The following is a 13,817-nucleotide window of genomic DNA, read 5'->3' as shown; positions in this document are numbered from 1 at the left end:
TGGAGGCCACCATTGTTAAATATACAATCAACTTTATCTACTACACTTTCTAGAAGAAACTGACCAAACTTGGCACACCCATTTACAATTGAAATAACTAGGGAATGGTACGTGTCGATTTCACATATTGTTGTTAATTTCATTGTTGGAGGCCACCATTGTTAAATATACAATCAACTTTATCTGCTACTTTCTTTCAGAAACTGACCGAACTTCTTCAAGCCATGATTTGTTTCTATGGAGATAAGAATAAATATTAATACATGATTATCTATCAGCATTTTTTATAGCGACAAACTCAGTCCGTTTTAAGTTCCAGTTCCAAAGCGTTATGTTTTGAAAAAGCTGTTTTTGTTTGGTAGATTTGTTTGCAAAAGATCAGCAAGCATATGGATCCTTATGAGGAAGTGCACGGCGTGATAACCCCCCCCCTTTAGTGCGCAACCCCCGCAGTGGCCCAGAAGCTGTTAAGCTGAGGAGTTTGGCAAACTCTCAAGCAGAAAGCAACTACCCCGTTTCAAACGTACTTGTATTTAAAAAAAAAAAAATGATGTTAACAATAAAACGAAAAGTGATTTAGCACAAATAAAAATTGAAAATATTGGAAGGAGGTTTGTACAAAGATTAAGAGAAACCGCCACTGGCCGAAAGCATGTTCACAAATGAGATGTTCCTGCTCCTTCACGTGTGCAGCAAGCAACGTCGAATCTGTGATCTACGGGGAAGAGAACTTCTTTGTACCGCCGACACTGGGAAACTTCAAATACACGAAGCATCCTTGATTCCAGAAAAAAAGAGTTCAGTATCAATTTTCTAGATCCTGTTTCACCTGCATCTTCCTGCAGCACTTCCTCTTTGCCAATTATCGGTGACCTAAAAGGTTGAGTGCGATCTCCTCGGGAAACCGACAGTATGGAATTTCGAAGAATTAAGACTGGTTAATTAAACAACCTTACACGGTTGAAGTATTATTACGGTACTACCATTTTCCAAGCACGATTTCCTTTTCCAAGCACGGAAAAACTGCAAATATATTCAAAATACAAGCATTTTGTAATGAAAAGTTCTGCCATTAATATATATATATATATATATATATATATATTTTTTTTTTTGTGATAACTAGTGATGTTCCGCTATATTTTTCCGGAAAATTTTCCGTTCTAAAAAAATATCAGTAATCAAGTAACAATTCCTCAGTAAGCATACAATTGGTTGAATTCATGTACAGAAATGTTAAAAAGTGAAAGATCGTTTAAAGAATCTGAAAATTTTCAAGGCTCTTACAGACTGAGGCTCCTTTGTTTTCTAATCGCCTATCTCAGCGTTCTTTATAAATCGCACACAGTGGTGCACCCACGAGTGTCCACGGGTCCGAACCCCCTCAAAACATCCTAATATATATTTGTACACTTTTTCAATAAAACTATACTTGTTTTAATAGGGAAATGATTGATGCAGCATGAAAATTTGATCTTACACTTCATCTGTACTCTTTCTCTTATAAGGGGCCGCGGAGAATCAGTGGTAAAGCGTACACTTCTGGTGCATGGGGTATATGGTTCGATCTCCGCTAACGCCAAGTGAACTTTGTGGTGGACAAACACCGTGTGCTTGAATTATCTCGGGGTTCTCCTGTTTCCTCCCACTTTCTTCATTCCATCATTTCATTCATTTCTCATCATTACCGTCTCGTTTAGCCTAGCCGGCATAACCATGGGACGTAAAACTGAAAGGAGTTATTTCATTTTTTCTTTCTCTTATAAAAAACAATCTAGTTCTATAACTTTTCCTCTAAAAATATGGATGGAAAGTATTTTACAATTACTTATCGTCTTCTCGGGTGCAGAATAATAAATATACTTTCAATAATACATATGCTTAGTGCCTTGTAGTATTGACCTCCTAAAGCTTGGATCTCTCCTAACAAAAATTTCTGAGTGCGAGTAGGGTTACAGCTTATCCAAAGCAAAATGTAGGGATACTTTGTGCAGTAAATGATGAGAGAAATGTACAATATTTTTTGTACTAACAATTAAGATAATAGAAGTCTTTCTAGTGAAGAGCAAACCATATTTATCTACATGGTAAAAAGAAAGTGTGTTCTAAGTCTTTTTATTTTGAAGACTGTATAATTACGTAGAAACTAAATTCCAATATTATAATAATAATAATAATAATAATAATAATAATATTATTATTATTATTATTATTATTATTATTATTATTATTATTATTATTATTATTATTATTATTATTATTATTATTATTATTATTATTATTATTATTATTATCACTCTTACTAGTACCACTCAAGTTCTTGAGTCAGTCCAGATTTCTTTCCTGGCTTGGCTAAAATATAAATTTAAATTACATGAGATGACTAATAGGGACATTCTTGCTAAGCTTGATTTATTAATTCTTGAAGTTAGGAGAAATTTAAGACAAAAAAAGATTTATTCATGATATAATACATGCTAGAGTGAATTTAATTGAATATTTATATATTAAAGTTCCTCCGTATAATTCTAGGGTTTACCGATCTATATTATGTAACAATAAATTGGTTGGTTCTCCACTATTTATTAGTGTTGATAATATAAATAAAAAATCTCTCAAAATTGATCTATTTGATTCGAACTTTTCTTTACTTAAAAAACAATATTTGGAATCTTTTACTTAGTAAATATATAAAATTTATCATGGTTTGGTATATTGTCTGTTGAATTCTTATTGTCTTTGTTTTATGTACCTTGTTATATCTATTTATTCTTATATATTTTCTTTGTAATTTGTTCATTTTTATTATTTTCATTTATTTTACTTCTTAATAATACATCATGGTCGATTCAATAGCTATTTAATTGAGGTTATGTTGTAACTTTACTTTACAATTTAGCTTGTATCAAGCTCATGTGCTAATCTTTTATTTTGTATTTGGTCGAGATGATTTGATGTATTTTTAATTTATTTATTTTGTTTTATTTGTATTTCCTTTGTAATCTTTCATTGTATATTATTGTACATTATGACCATTTTGGCTTCGGCTGTGGTCTTTACTATCAATAAATTCAAATTATTATTATTAATGAAAAGGTGTTATAAAGGTTAGTGGTAGTCCAAGCCATCAATCTAGTATACGCCACTGAATGTTCCAAATGATTATTAAAGTAAATGTTCAAATTGTGGTCTTCAGCATAGATACATTTTTGAGTACAAGTCACGACTGCTTCTGTATTTCGCACCAAAGTATCCAATTGGATTTCTGTGCATACCATTTGAATTTTATCCCGTGATTATGTGGTTTACGACGGTACATTTCATCATCTACTGTGCCCCATGCACAGAGGATTTTTACATCCCCAACAACATGACTACACTCTCCCTGTGACAGGTGATATCCCCGTGGCAAAACAGGTTGATACCTCCAAAGAGGGATGTACAATTTTTTATGTTATTACTATCATCGGTGCCGTAAGTGTAAAATATAGCCCAATAAATAATCTCTTGGTGTTACTTTTCTGCTATCTGGCACGAAACTCAACAATCTAGATATTAGTTTCAATAGTTTAAATCTAAATATTAGCTTCGATTTTATATTTTTATTTATCTATTCACGAAATTATGTGAAGTACTGCGCTGAACGAACTGCTTGAGAATCATGTAAACAATCCATGTACCAGACCAATATCAAAGCTGGCTCACTATAATCAGTAAAATAGAGGTGATTAGGTAACTCCAAACGAGCAGTAGCAAACTGAAAACCTACCAGTGATAAACTGGTGCCCTAAGCAAGGGCGCCCAGGTTGTGGTTTCAAAGGGGGAGGCAAATGTAAGCCAGGTTTCAAATATGGTTTCAAATTTTGCTATAACTAATGTAAAAATTCTATTGGGCTTTCGATATTCCAAAGCACGATTTCCTCTTAGGAGGGGGGCAAGCGCCTCACCTTGCTCCCCCTGATGGGCGCCCATGGTCCTAGGAGTGGTGCACGCAGGCTGTTTCGTCAAGAGTAGCATTGTAAACTACTCTTGTTTTTACATTCACCCGATAATAGAGCTTGAAACAAGAAAGGATGGTGTGAGACCGCCAGTCTGTCAAATGAATGGGTGGAATAACTTGTAAAAAGCACACCGCCTTTGTTAGTCCGTTTCTTTATACGTATTCATCTAGAGAACTTTCAGAAAAGACAAGAAAACATGACAAATGTAAAGACAATATGTTTGCGGTACTGGTCAAATTGCAAAGTGAGTGTTGATACTCAAGTCCATTAACAGCACATTAGACCGCCGCACATTAGACCTAGTACTTTCTAATATCAAAGATGTAGTTGTTTCTAAAGAGTATCCACTTGTTCGAGAGGATATACATCACCCAGCAATCCTAGTGTCTTTAACTCTTAATCATATTACTAAATTAAAGCAAGTTCCTAAAGTAACTGGTTTCAACTTTAAAAGGGCTGATTTCACAAAATTATATATAGAATTGTCAAACTTATCTTGGGAATGCCTTTCTCAAAATGATGATGTTAATTGTACTGTTTCAAAATTCTACGAAATGATTTATAACGTATTCAGCCGATGCGTCCCTGCTAAAAAGCACGTCAATGCCAGTTATCCGTGCTGGTTTACCTATGATATAATCAAAAAAATCAAACGGAAATCTTACCATCGTAAAAAGTGGAAAGAGGGGCTAAATAATATTTCATACCATCGTGAACAGTTCCTGAAACTACGAAAAGAAATTAAATCAGAAATTTCGAGAGCGTACAAGGCATTTATTTCACATTCTGAATTTACTGTAGAAAAAAACCCACGGCAGTTCTGGTATTTTATTAAAAGTAAAACCAAGCATCTTTCGTCAGATTCTCTAACATATAATGGTAACGAATTAAAACATAACAAAGAGATTTCTGAGGCATTCGCGCATTATTTTCAGTCGGTATATAGTAGTGTACGCGCTAAATACGACACAGATTATCTAATAACAAATAATTCGGAATGTAGTATATTAGACACCTTTCATATAAAGGAAATAGAATTAGAAGAAATTGAGCAGGCTATTAAAGCGCTGAAACCCAAAACATCTTGTAGTATAGATGACATTCCACCGTATGTGGTGAAGGGCTGTTTAGATATATTCAAGCATCCACTCCACATTATCTTTAATATGTCCATTAAAACCAATATATTTCCGAATAAATGGAAAGAAGGTCTCATTTGCCCTATTCCTAAATCTGGAAACAGGAATGAGATAGAGAACTTCAGACCCGTAGCCATCCTATCTCCCTTTGCAAAAGTTCTTGAAACCATATTATACAACAGAATTTTAAACCATGTTAAGCCTGTCATATCTGAACATCAACACGGATTTTTAAGGAATAAATCCACAACAACCAATCTAGCAATAATAACGGATTATATAGCAAGAGAGTTAGACAAAGGCGGTCAAGTGGACGTCATTTATACGGATTTCAGTAAAGCTTTCGATAGAGTTGACCATGACGTGCTACTACAGAAATTGGTATCTTTCAACTTTTCTAAACGAGCAATAGAGTACTTCGCTTCCTACTTGTGCAATCGAGAGCAAGCTGTCTCTTACAAGGGATATATTACCATGAAATTTACCACATTATCAGGTGTTCCTCAAGGATCCCATTTAGGTCCGCTATTATTTCTTCTTGTAATTAATGATATCTCAACCTATGTCAAAAACTCTCACTTTCTGTTGTTTGCCGATGATCTCAAATTATATTCTAAAATAAGCACAATAGATGACTGCACACAACTCGAGCAGGATTTACAGGGTGTTGGGCAATGGTGTGCCAAAAACAAACTTACATTGAATATCTCTAAATGCAAGTCTTTATCGTTCTCAAGGAAAGAAAATCCCATCAATCATCTGTATATAATTAATGGCATATCTCTGTGTAAACCAAATTCAGTTAAAGATTTAGGAGTAACTTTTGATTCAAAATTGACCTTCTCTCATCACATTGATGCAATCTCTAACGCTGCATTCAGAAACCTCGGTTTTATCTATAGAATGGGTAAAGAGTTTAGAAACGAGTCAACATTCATTAAACTTTATAATTTGTACGTAAGGTCCCGATTAGAATATGCGTGCGTTATTTGGACACCGAATGTAAATAAATACTTACAAGCGATAGAAAACATACAATTTAAATTTCTAAAAACACTTACGTACAAGAAAACAGCTTTCTATCCCAAACAGATTCCCTACGTGGACTTAGTAAGGAGTTTGAATTTCCTAACGTTGACGAATCGACGAAAGATGTTTGATTTACTATTTTTATATAAAGTATTAAATAATAAAATTGACTGTCCAGAGCTACTCACGAAAATATATCTGAGCGTTCCAACAGGCAGAACAAGACCAGGGAATACTGGTATATTTTTCTGTGAAAGGGCACGAACAAATATTCTCAATAAATCTCCGCTGTGGAGAATGTGTGACTCCTACAATGAATTAAGTCATAAAACTCATGTATTAGATATATTCAGTATGTCAGAATATGTATTTAGAAACAGGATTATTACCGAGTGCCTGACACTCGAAGTGCATTGATTAATTGTACGGGTAAAAGTATATATGTATATGTATGTATTATACGACACTATAATTAGGCATTAAGCGTGTTGTGTTGTTTTCTAAATAAATAAATAAATAAATAAATAAATAAACAGCTTAGCATTGAGCGTGAAGGTATTTCGGTAGTAATTAAAGATTTGTTCAAAATCGTAATTTTCTATTTTCCGAAGAAATACCACATATATCCAAATGGAGTCCCCTATTTACTAGTACAGTGGCATCGCTAGACCATTCAGGAACAATAAAGCAGCATATAAGAAACTCACGAGAGAATGAACATCACTTGTTGCATTACTCTATTACTTCTGTTCTAGAATCTTTTGATGTTGCTATCACTGATCTACAAAAGCCAAGCTCTCTAGAATTAATAAATTCTCACTTATGGCAGACGAGTGTACAGATATAAATTGAAGAGCAATTCTGAGTATTTGTATATGTTACATAGTGGCTCGCCGGTGAAAGGCAGAAGCTTGTGATCACTTTAGATGAGCCATATGACTATTTTATCTGAATGACTATGACAAAATGTTGCCACCCACGGGGAGAAAAATATTTGATACGATGGTATCAGGAAACGATGGAAAGTTTCTACAAGAGATTTATAATTATTGCAGTATTCAGTTACAATGACAAGTTAATTCCCCACCGCGTAGCTAAAAATACCACTTACTTCGCCCTATTATCAGACGACTGACTGGTTTGACTCCGCTAGTTCGCACGGAAGACCCAGATCTCTATGATGTAGATTATCATAAGGTTAGCCGCATCAGAATAAGGCTTGAAGCCATACATCTGCTTTCACCCGCCAAGCAAGGGCGACGATCCTGGGGTGCCTCTCCCGCCCAAAGCTCATGTGGGCCCTCATGTATTTTTATGAATATGTGTTTTTTATTGTTATATGTATTGCTATATGTGTTATTTTATAAATATACAAACCCACATCTGACTGCCCCCCCAAAAAAGTTACGGAGAAATCAGTGCCCTTGCCGCCAAGCAGGTCCGTATCCAGGGGGGCGAGCCCCCCTAAATTTTTGCAGGCCCCCTCTAAAATCTTCACGGTAAGTTTGCAAACGAACTATAATATGGTGATGAACTATAATTTGGTTGGATCGGCCCCCTAACTTCAGTCGCCCCCCCCCCTACATTTGGGCTGGCTACCGGCCTGCCGCCAAGTCTGGGCGGATATGAAGAGTGCAATGGGAATAAATGCCATCCGGTACAGAAACATCTGTTAAGTCATCTGAAGCCTTGCCAATGGACTACTGAAAAGAATCTTTGGATGCAAACGACCTCAACAACAAGCTTGCCAGCAGGAGTGGACTAATCTTGACTGACTGTACTACGCACCACCTTGCTCCAATAGAAACTCCTCTGAGAGCAATAACTCGAACTCACGGCCATCACAGAGAACATCGCCAAAAGTAGCGGCATTGTATTTCATAAGATAAGGCGTATTTACTTTCGTTACTATAGATCGGAAACAATCTCTGTACATCTTTAAAACATTTTTTTTTTAATAAAAAGAAAAAATTGACATGAAAGAGGACACAGTTTTATTTTTCAGAAAAAAGCCACGAGAGGTCTCGAAATATCCGAGAAAGAATACAAAAAAGTAAGTACATGCATTTTGTTCGATTACTCTCATTTATTGCTTAACAATTTGTGGAAAATGTATAGTAATACTGGTAATTAAAACGTAATTGTGACGACGTAAAAGAAATACAAACTAATTTGGGGAGTCTTTTTGAAATATTATTTATAATTTTCGTGTTGTTTTGAGAATTCCTTTGCATTTTGAAAATGTTTCTAACTTTTTAGGCACTAAAATAATAAACAAAATAATTCAATGTTAAACCCTTATAAAACTTCTTTTTTTTATCGATTAAGGTAGATGCAGGCGCATGTCCCACCAAACCACTAGATTTGTTTTATTTGCTTCAAGTACTTCTGGACGATGAAAATAATACTTTAAATGCTGTAAGGAGAACGGAACAAGAAGTAAGTAGTTCCCAATAAGAAATCAATTTTAGCTGCAAAGATTAAAATAGTAGAGTGTGATTGCTTATTGACTTTGTTATTATTTTGAATGTTATTGTGTAGTGTCTATTATAACTTTCTTATATAAGTTACATATGCACTGTCTCTCAAATAGAATGACCCGATTCTGAAACTTTACCTATGTGTATCCACTCACCAACAATGAATAAAAAGTGTACTTCTTGAACGATTGCGGCCTAGTTTCAAATTACACTGCCACTATATTTCATTACCAAATAGAGTTGATTTTAAGTTTAACGTTCCTTGCAGCAGAGAGGCTATATGAGATGTGGACCTACTAATTAACGTGGAATCTGAACCACTTGAGCTCCCGCCGGAAATCAGCGCCCAAATGGAGTGACCTTAACTGTTCACAAGGTACACATACAAGGCGTTTTGTGTTCTAGAATAATTTTGCAAGTTGCATTGGTGATCAAAGTGCAGCATGTATTTGAAGGGATTCATCCATCAACGACAAAGAATTCATCGTTGTATCAACAATAAAGCGCACATACAGAACTTATACTGACCAGCCAAAGCCTACCCGCTACTTTTCGAATGAAGTCGTTGGGCTGGTGTAAGAGACAAGGGGCACGGTGACAGGGATCTCATTCGATTAGTCAGTGTGCTGTTTGTACATAGAATGGGGAAGGTCTGCGATTTATCAGGGTTTGATAGAGACCAGACGGTTGAGAATGGGCATCTCAGAAACAGCGCGACTTGTCGGGTGTTTGAGAGCTGCAGTGGTCAGTGTCTTCCAAAGGTCAAAAAAGGACGGTGAAACCAGCAACAGACCACAAGACATGGGGCGAGCACACCTCATTAAAGATGTCGCATGTCGTAGACTCTCGAGGTAGGCACAAGAGATTAGGATACAAACTGTAGCACAATTAACAGCAAATTTTAATAATGGATACAGCATGAATGTCTGTGTGCCCACAGTTCACTGTACACTGTAAGATATTGGTCTCAGCAGTCGACATTCCACGCGTGTATCAATATTAACCGCACGGCATAATCAATAACGATTGAAATGGGTGCATGTCCATCACCATTGAACCGTAGAGCAATGGCACAGCGTTGCATGGTCCTATGAATCACGATACTGCCTCTATCGTATCAATTACTGAATAAAAATCCGTCATCTTCCAGGGGAACAGCTGCTCGAGGCGTGCACAGTAGGATGATGAAGGCCCGTGATGACTCCATTATGATTTGAGGAACCTTCGTATGGTTACCCATGAGTCCGGTAGTGCGTGTGGAGGACACCAGGACTGCTATTAGCAAGTTATTGCTGACCACACTCATTGATGTCGGCCATATTTCCAGCTGGGAATGGCATCTTCAAGCAGGAAACGCTCCTTGTCACAAGACCAACGTTGTGCCGCAGTGGTTCGAAGAACACAGTGGTGAATTTCAATTATTTCAATAGCCCTCAAAATCACTCGATCTTAACCCAGTTTAACACCTTTGGGATGTCATTGAACGTCGAATCTGAACTCACAGACCCCTCCGTGAAATTTACAGGAATTAAGTGACTTTATGTGTAGATGTGTTACGCCATGCTTCCAGTCACCAACCAAGGTCAAGCCGAACCACACTGCTGCATTCCTACGAGTCAAAAGTGGACATATCAGATATTAGAGAGGTGTTCATGATGTTCTGGCTGGTCAGCGTATATCTAATTATGGTAAATGAAACTTAAGACTTAATAGTTTGTATTTTGTTTTGTATCTGTAATACATTTTCATTATGAAGTATAAATATTTGAAATATGGCCTTTCTATTTGAAACACTGTATATAAACCTTGAAATGTTTGGTCTGGAAGAAGTAATGGTAACATCGTTATAATTCGTATTTGGCTTTATGCACAGAAGAACACCTGTTACATTCTTTCAATGTAATCGCTTCCGATGTTACATTCTTTCAATGTAATCGCTTCCGATCTCTATCACCTTCTGCCAGATGTGTGGAAGGCGTCGTACACCGCCAGCACGCCAATCTTTGTCGATGTCCCGCTGCAACTGTCATATAGTGCGGATGGGTTCTCCTGTGTAGTAGTGCTTCCTGCGAAATGGTTCCTTCATTTTGGCGAAATAGTTGTCACGAAGTTCCTGAAAACGATTGTTGTGTACTGCATTCACGTGCTATTTTAATCTTGATCTACGCACGTTGTTCGCCTTTCCAAAACATATTGTTATGGCGCTTCCATTTTCCTCCGTACGGTACTGCATGACCCACCATAGTCGACACTACTTACTACGCTTCATCGCCTCACATTCCCTTGTCAGCTACGGAACTTCTGTGGTGCTGAGGTAAGGTAGTTTGACGTCAAGATAGTTGTCACTACTTTCTTTTATTATTATTATTATTATTATCTGCAAGTACGTGTTAGCTTGATGCAAATGAAATGTTCGGCCTAGGTGGGTGAATCCTTTCCAAATGCCGAAAAGAAAGAAAGAAAGAAAACTATAATACCAAAATTTTCAAAATTGTCGTCGTCTGCAACCACACATTTTTGCCATCGCTCAGCCTCCGTGGTAAAAGGCTAGAGACTGCAATGGAAGTCGTCCTCAACCGCGGTTACACCGTCTTATCATCAGGGAAGGCTTTCCTTCCAAACAAGTGATCGAGATGAATGAAGACATGATAGTAGGTGGGAGAAACGTCAGGAGGATACAGTGAATGAGGCATACTTTCATAGTAACGTCCTTTGTGCAGCCTTTGGGCGTCTATTTCGCGCAACATGAGGACATCATGTCTTTGAAACATTTCTGGATGCTTGCGGCCAAAGTTGCTGTGTACTTCATGAAGTATGGCACTGTAACGACCCACAGTGGTAGTTTCTCCACAGAAAGAGACATCATGGATCAATCCCACCATAGGCCACTCTCCCAATATCTAGGAGAATTTGGAAACTGTCCTGGTCTTCACTCTTATATACCCCTGTTCTGACCATTTACGATTGACGTAGCAAATCGATTTTCCATTAAAAGTGACAATCCGATGCAGAAAACATTCCGAGTTATTCTTTACTCAGAGAACTGCACACTTCCAGACAGCGATTCTTAATGGTCCGTGTCAACTCACGTGGTACTCTCCAACTTTTTTACCTTACCGATTGCACGAAGTCGCCGAACGATAGTGGTATGATGTATGTCTAACTGGTCTGCAATGGAACGAATATTTTTCCGAGGGTCCGTTTCTATGATGTTCCTAATGAGTCATCCGAACATGATATTTGCCGGTGACCGTGGGGCTAATGTCAGCTTTGCAATGCTGTCACCGGAACGGAATTTGACGCATGGCAATTTTAGAAGAAAAAAAATTGCAAAGATTGAAATCCCATAACAAAAAATATCGTTTTTTTTTTCTTAACTGATTAATACACCACGTAGCCTACATCCAGAAAATAAATAACAGTTTAATTTTTTTCTTTAAAATTGTTGATTTCAAATATGATTTACATTTTCCAAACTTTAACTTTCAACAATTTTTAACGAAATTTGTAGTGTAGTAGGCTTAAATGTGTATTTGACATAAAAGTTCTACATTTAATTCACTTATAAATGGTATGTGTATATGAAAGTAATATCTTAAAAACTAACAAAGTTACAGCGTTTAGCGCAAACTTTTGTAAAGTGCAAAATAGGTTTACGAGCTTATGGAAAATGGCCGCTCAAAAGAAAATTGGCATCTAAAAATGAATGAACGTTTGTTTTCCCCTCTAAATGTAGTACAACTTTGTGTACAGAAATTAAAAAGATATAATAATAATAATATTGTTAGCAACCTTTTCACTTGAAGTTTGGCGATTTCAAATAGATTGACCCAATGGGCTTTATGCAGAGTCGTTCTGAAGCGTGACTACTCCCATATTAAAGAGTTTCATATGTTTCCTGCAGTAGTCAGGCCTTTAGTAAGACGCTAATCATACATCAAAACGACTCTGCATAAGGCAGAATATTGAAATCCTGTAAGTACCGATCTAGTTTTGTTTGAAAAGGCGTTAGAACGTCATGTGTAAGGTAAAAGGGAATGACAATAAGGATTGCAGCAATACAAAAATACAAAGAGTTACAAAATAAATAAAATGTTTTCCGTCATTTGTGTCAAAAGACTGAATTTTCTATTGTTCACAGTAGATTTTTCTGTAAATTTATCATCTCAGTATAATCAAATATACAGTAGAAAGATAAATAAATAATATCCTTTCTTTCATTCTTTTAAGTTTTCGACCATTCTAAGAAGTCGCAGTGAAGAATTAAGAATGCCAAGACTGACTGTTTCTGTGTTCGATCCTTTGAGAAACGACCAAGCACGGCAGGAGATGAAAGAAATGGTAAGGAAGTCATTTTTAGTTTATTTTATTATGAAAAGTTCTTGCTCGGTTTATATGACACCTTCCTGAATTTATTGGGCTGTTGTTTCGTTCCGTATACGGTAAATCCTGTCTAATATAGCCCCATTAGTTTCAAACAAATTACCCAGCTTACACAAGCGATTAACATGTAGAGTATTAAAACCGGAAGTTATGTTCTCCAACAAGAATGACAAGCAAGTGCTCCAGATAGAAGGTAGCAACCTTTTCAAGTTTCACTGTCTTCGCAATTTAAGTGCTTTGAGAAAGAAATATATACGAGAATTGACTGGAAAGTTTCTGACAAAGTGCTGACTCAGAAGGAAACATTCCTAATTCACGAGATTCTTGTGTTAGAGAGTAGGTCTTATATTCCATACGATGTTACATGTTCTGATGCTGAACCGTTCCTTGTCTGCAGATGGAATTGTGAGCTAGGATGGAGCCATTTATAAATGAGCATGCTTATCGCCAATCATGCAATGATTCGGTATCTCTTCCTGAAACAATGAACAATCAAACAGATGCACGAGAACATGTGTAACACTTTACAGAACAATTCCCCATCCTATGCAACAGTGAAATGGTAGTTAAATTATGTGAAACGTGAACGACGGGCCCTCAGTGGCAGATATCGAGTGCTTCAACTGACATAATCACGAAAGTGCATGACAACCATGTCTGGCCACCGATTAACAGAACAAACTATTGCAACACACTTACGCATTCCCAAACAGCGGTGTATGTCATTATTCGCGATCATTTGGACACGCGCTGTTTGGCTGCGCATTGAGTCTCCCGAAACTTGA

At 36.7% G+C, this 13,817-nt stretch overlaps 1 protein-coding gene across 3 annotated transcripts in view; it reads left to right on the top strand.

Annotated features, from left to right (window-relative positions):
• Window positions 1–13,817, top strand: part of LOC145663940 (dynein regulatory complex subunit 7-like) — a 105,691-nt gene that overhangs the window by 69,603 nt on the left and 22,271 nt on the right. For 2 of the 3 annotated variants that reach the window (XM_081730161.1, XM_081730159.1), the window contains exons 11-12: window positions 8,498–8,608; window positions 12,880–12,990. In XM_081730161.1, the coding sequence (XP_081586287.1) occupies window positions 8,498–8,608; window positions 12,880–12,990 (222 nt within the window). Of the gene's footprint in view, window positions 1–8,497; window positions 8,609–9,799; window positions 10,318–12,879; window positions 12,991–13,817 lie in introns of those variants that run through there. The other variant, XM_081730160.1, reaches the window with a different exon arrangement.

This window comes from Thermobia domestica, chromosome 11 (genome assembly GCF_964235325.1).
Source record: "Thermobia domestica chromosome 11, izTheDome1.hap1.1, whole genome shotgun sequence".
Classification (NCBI taxonomy): domain Eukaryota; kingdom Metazoa; phylum Arthropoda; class Insecta; order Zygentoma; family Lepismatidae; genus Thermobia; species Thermobia domestica.
This window is presented reverse-complemented; position numbering and strand designations above follow the sequence as displayed.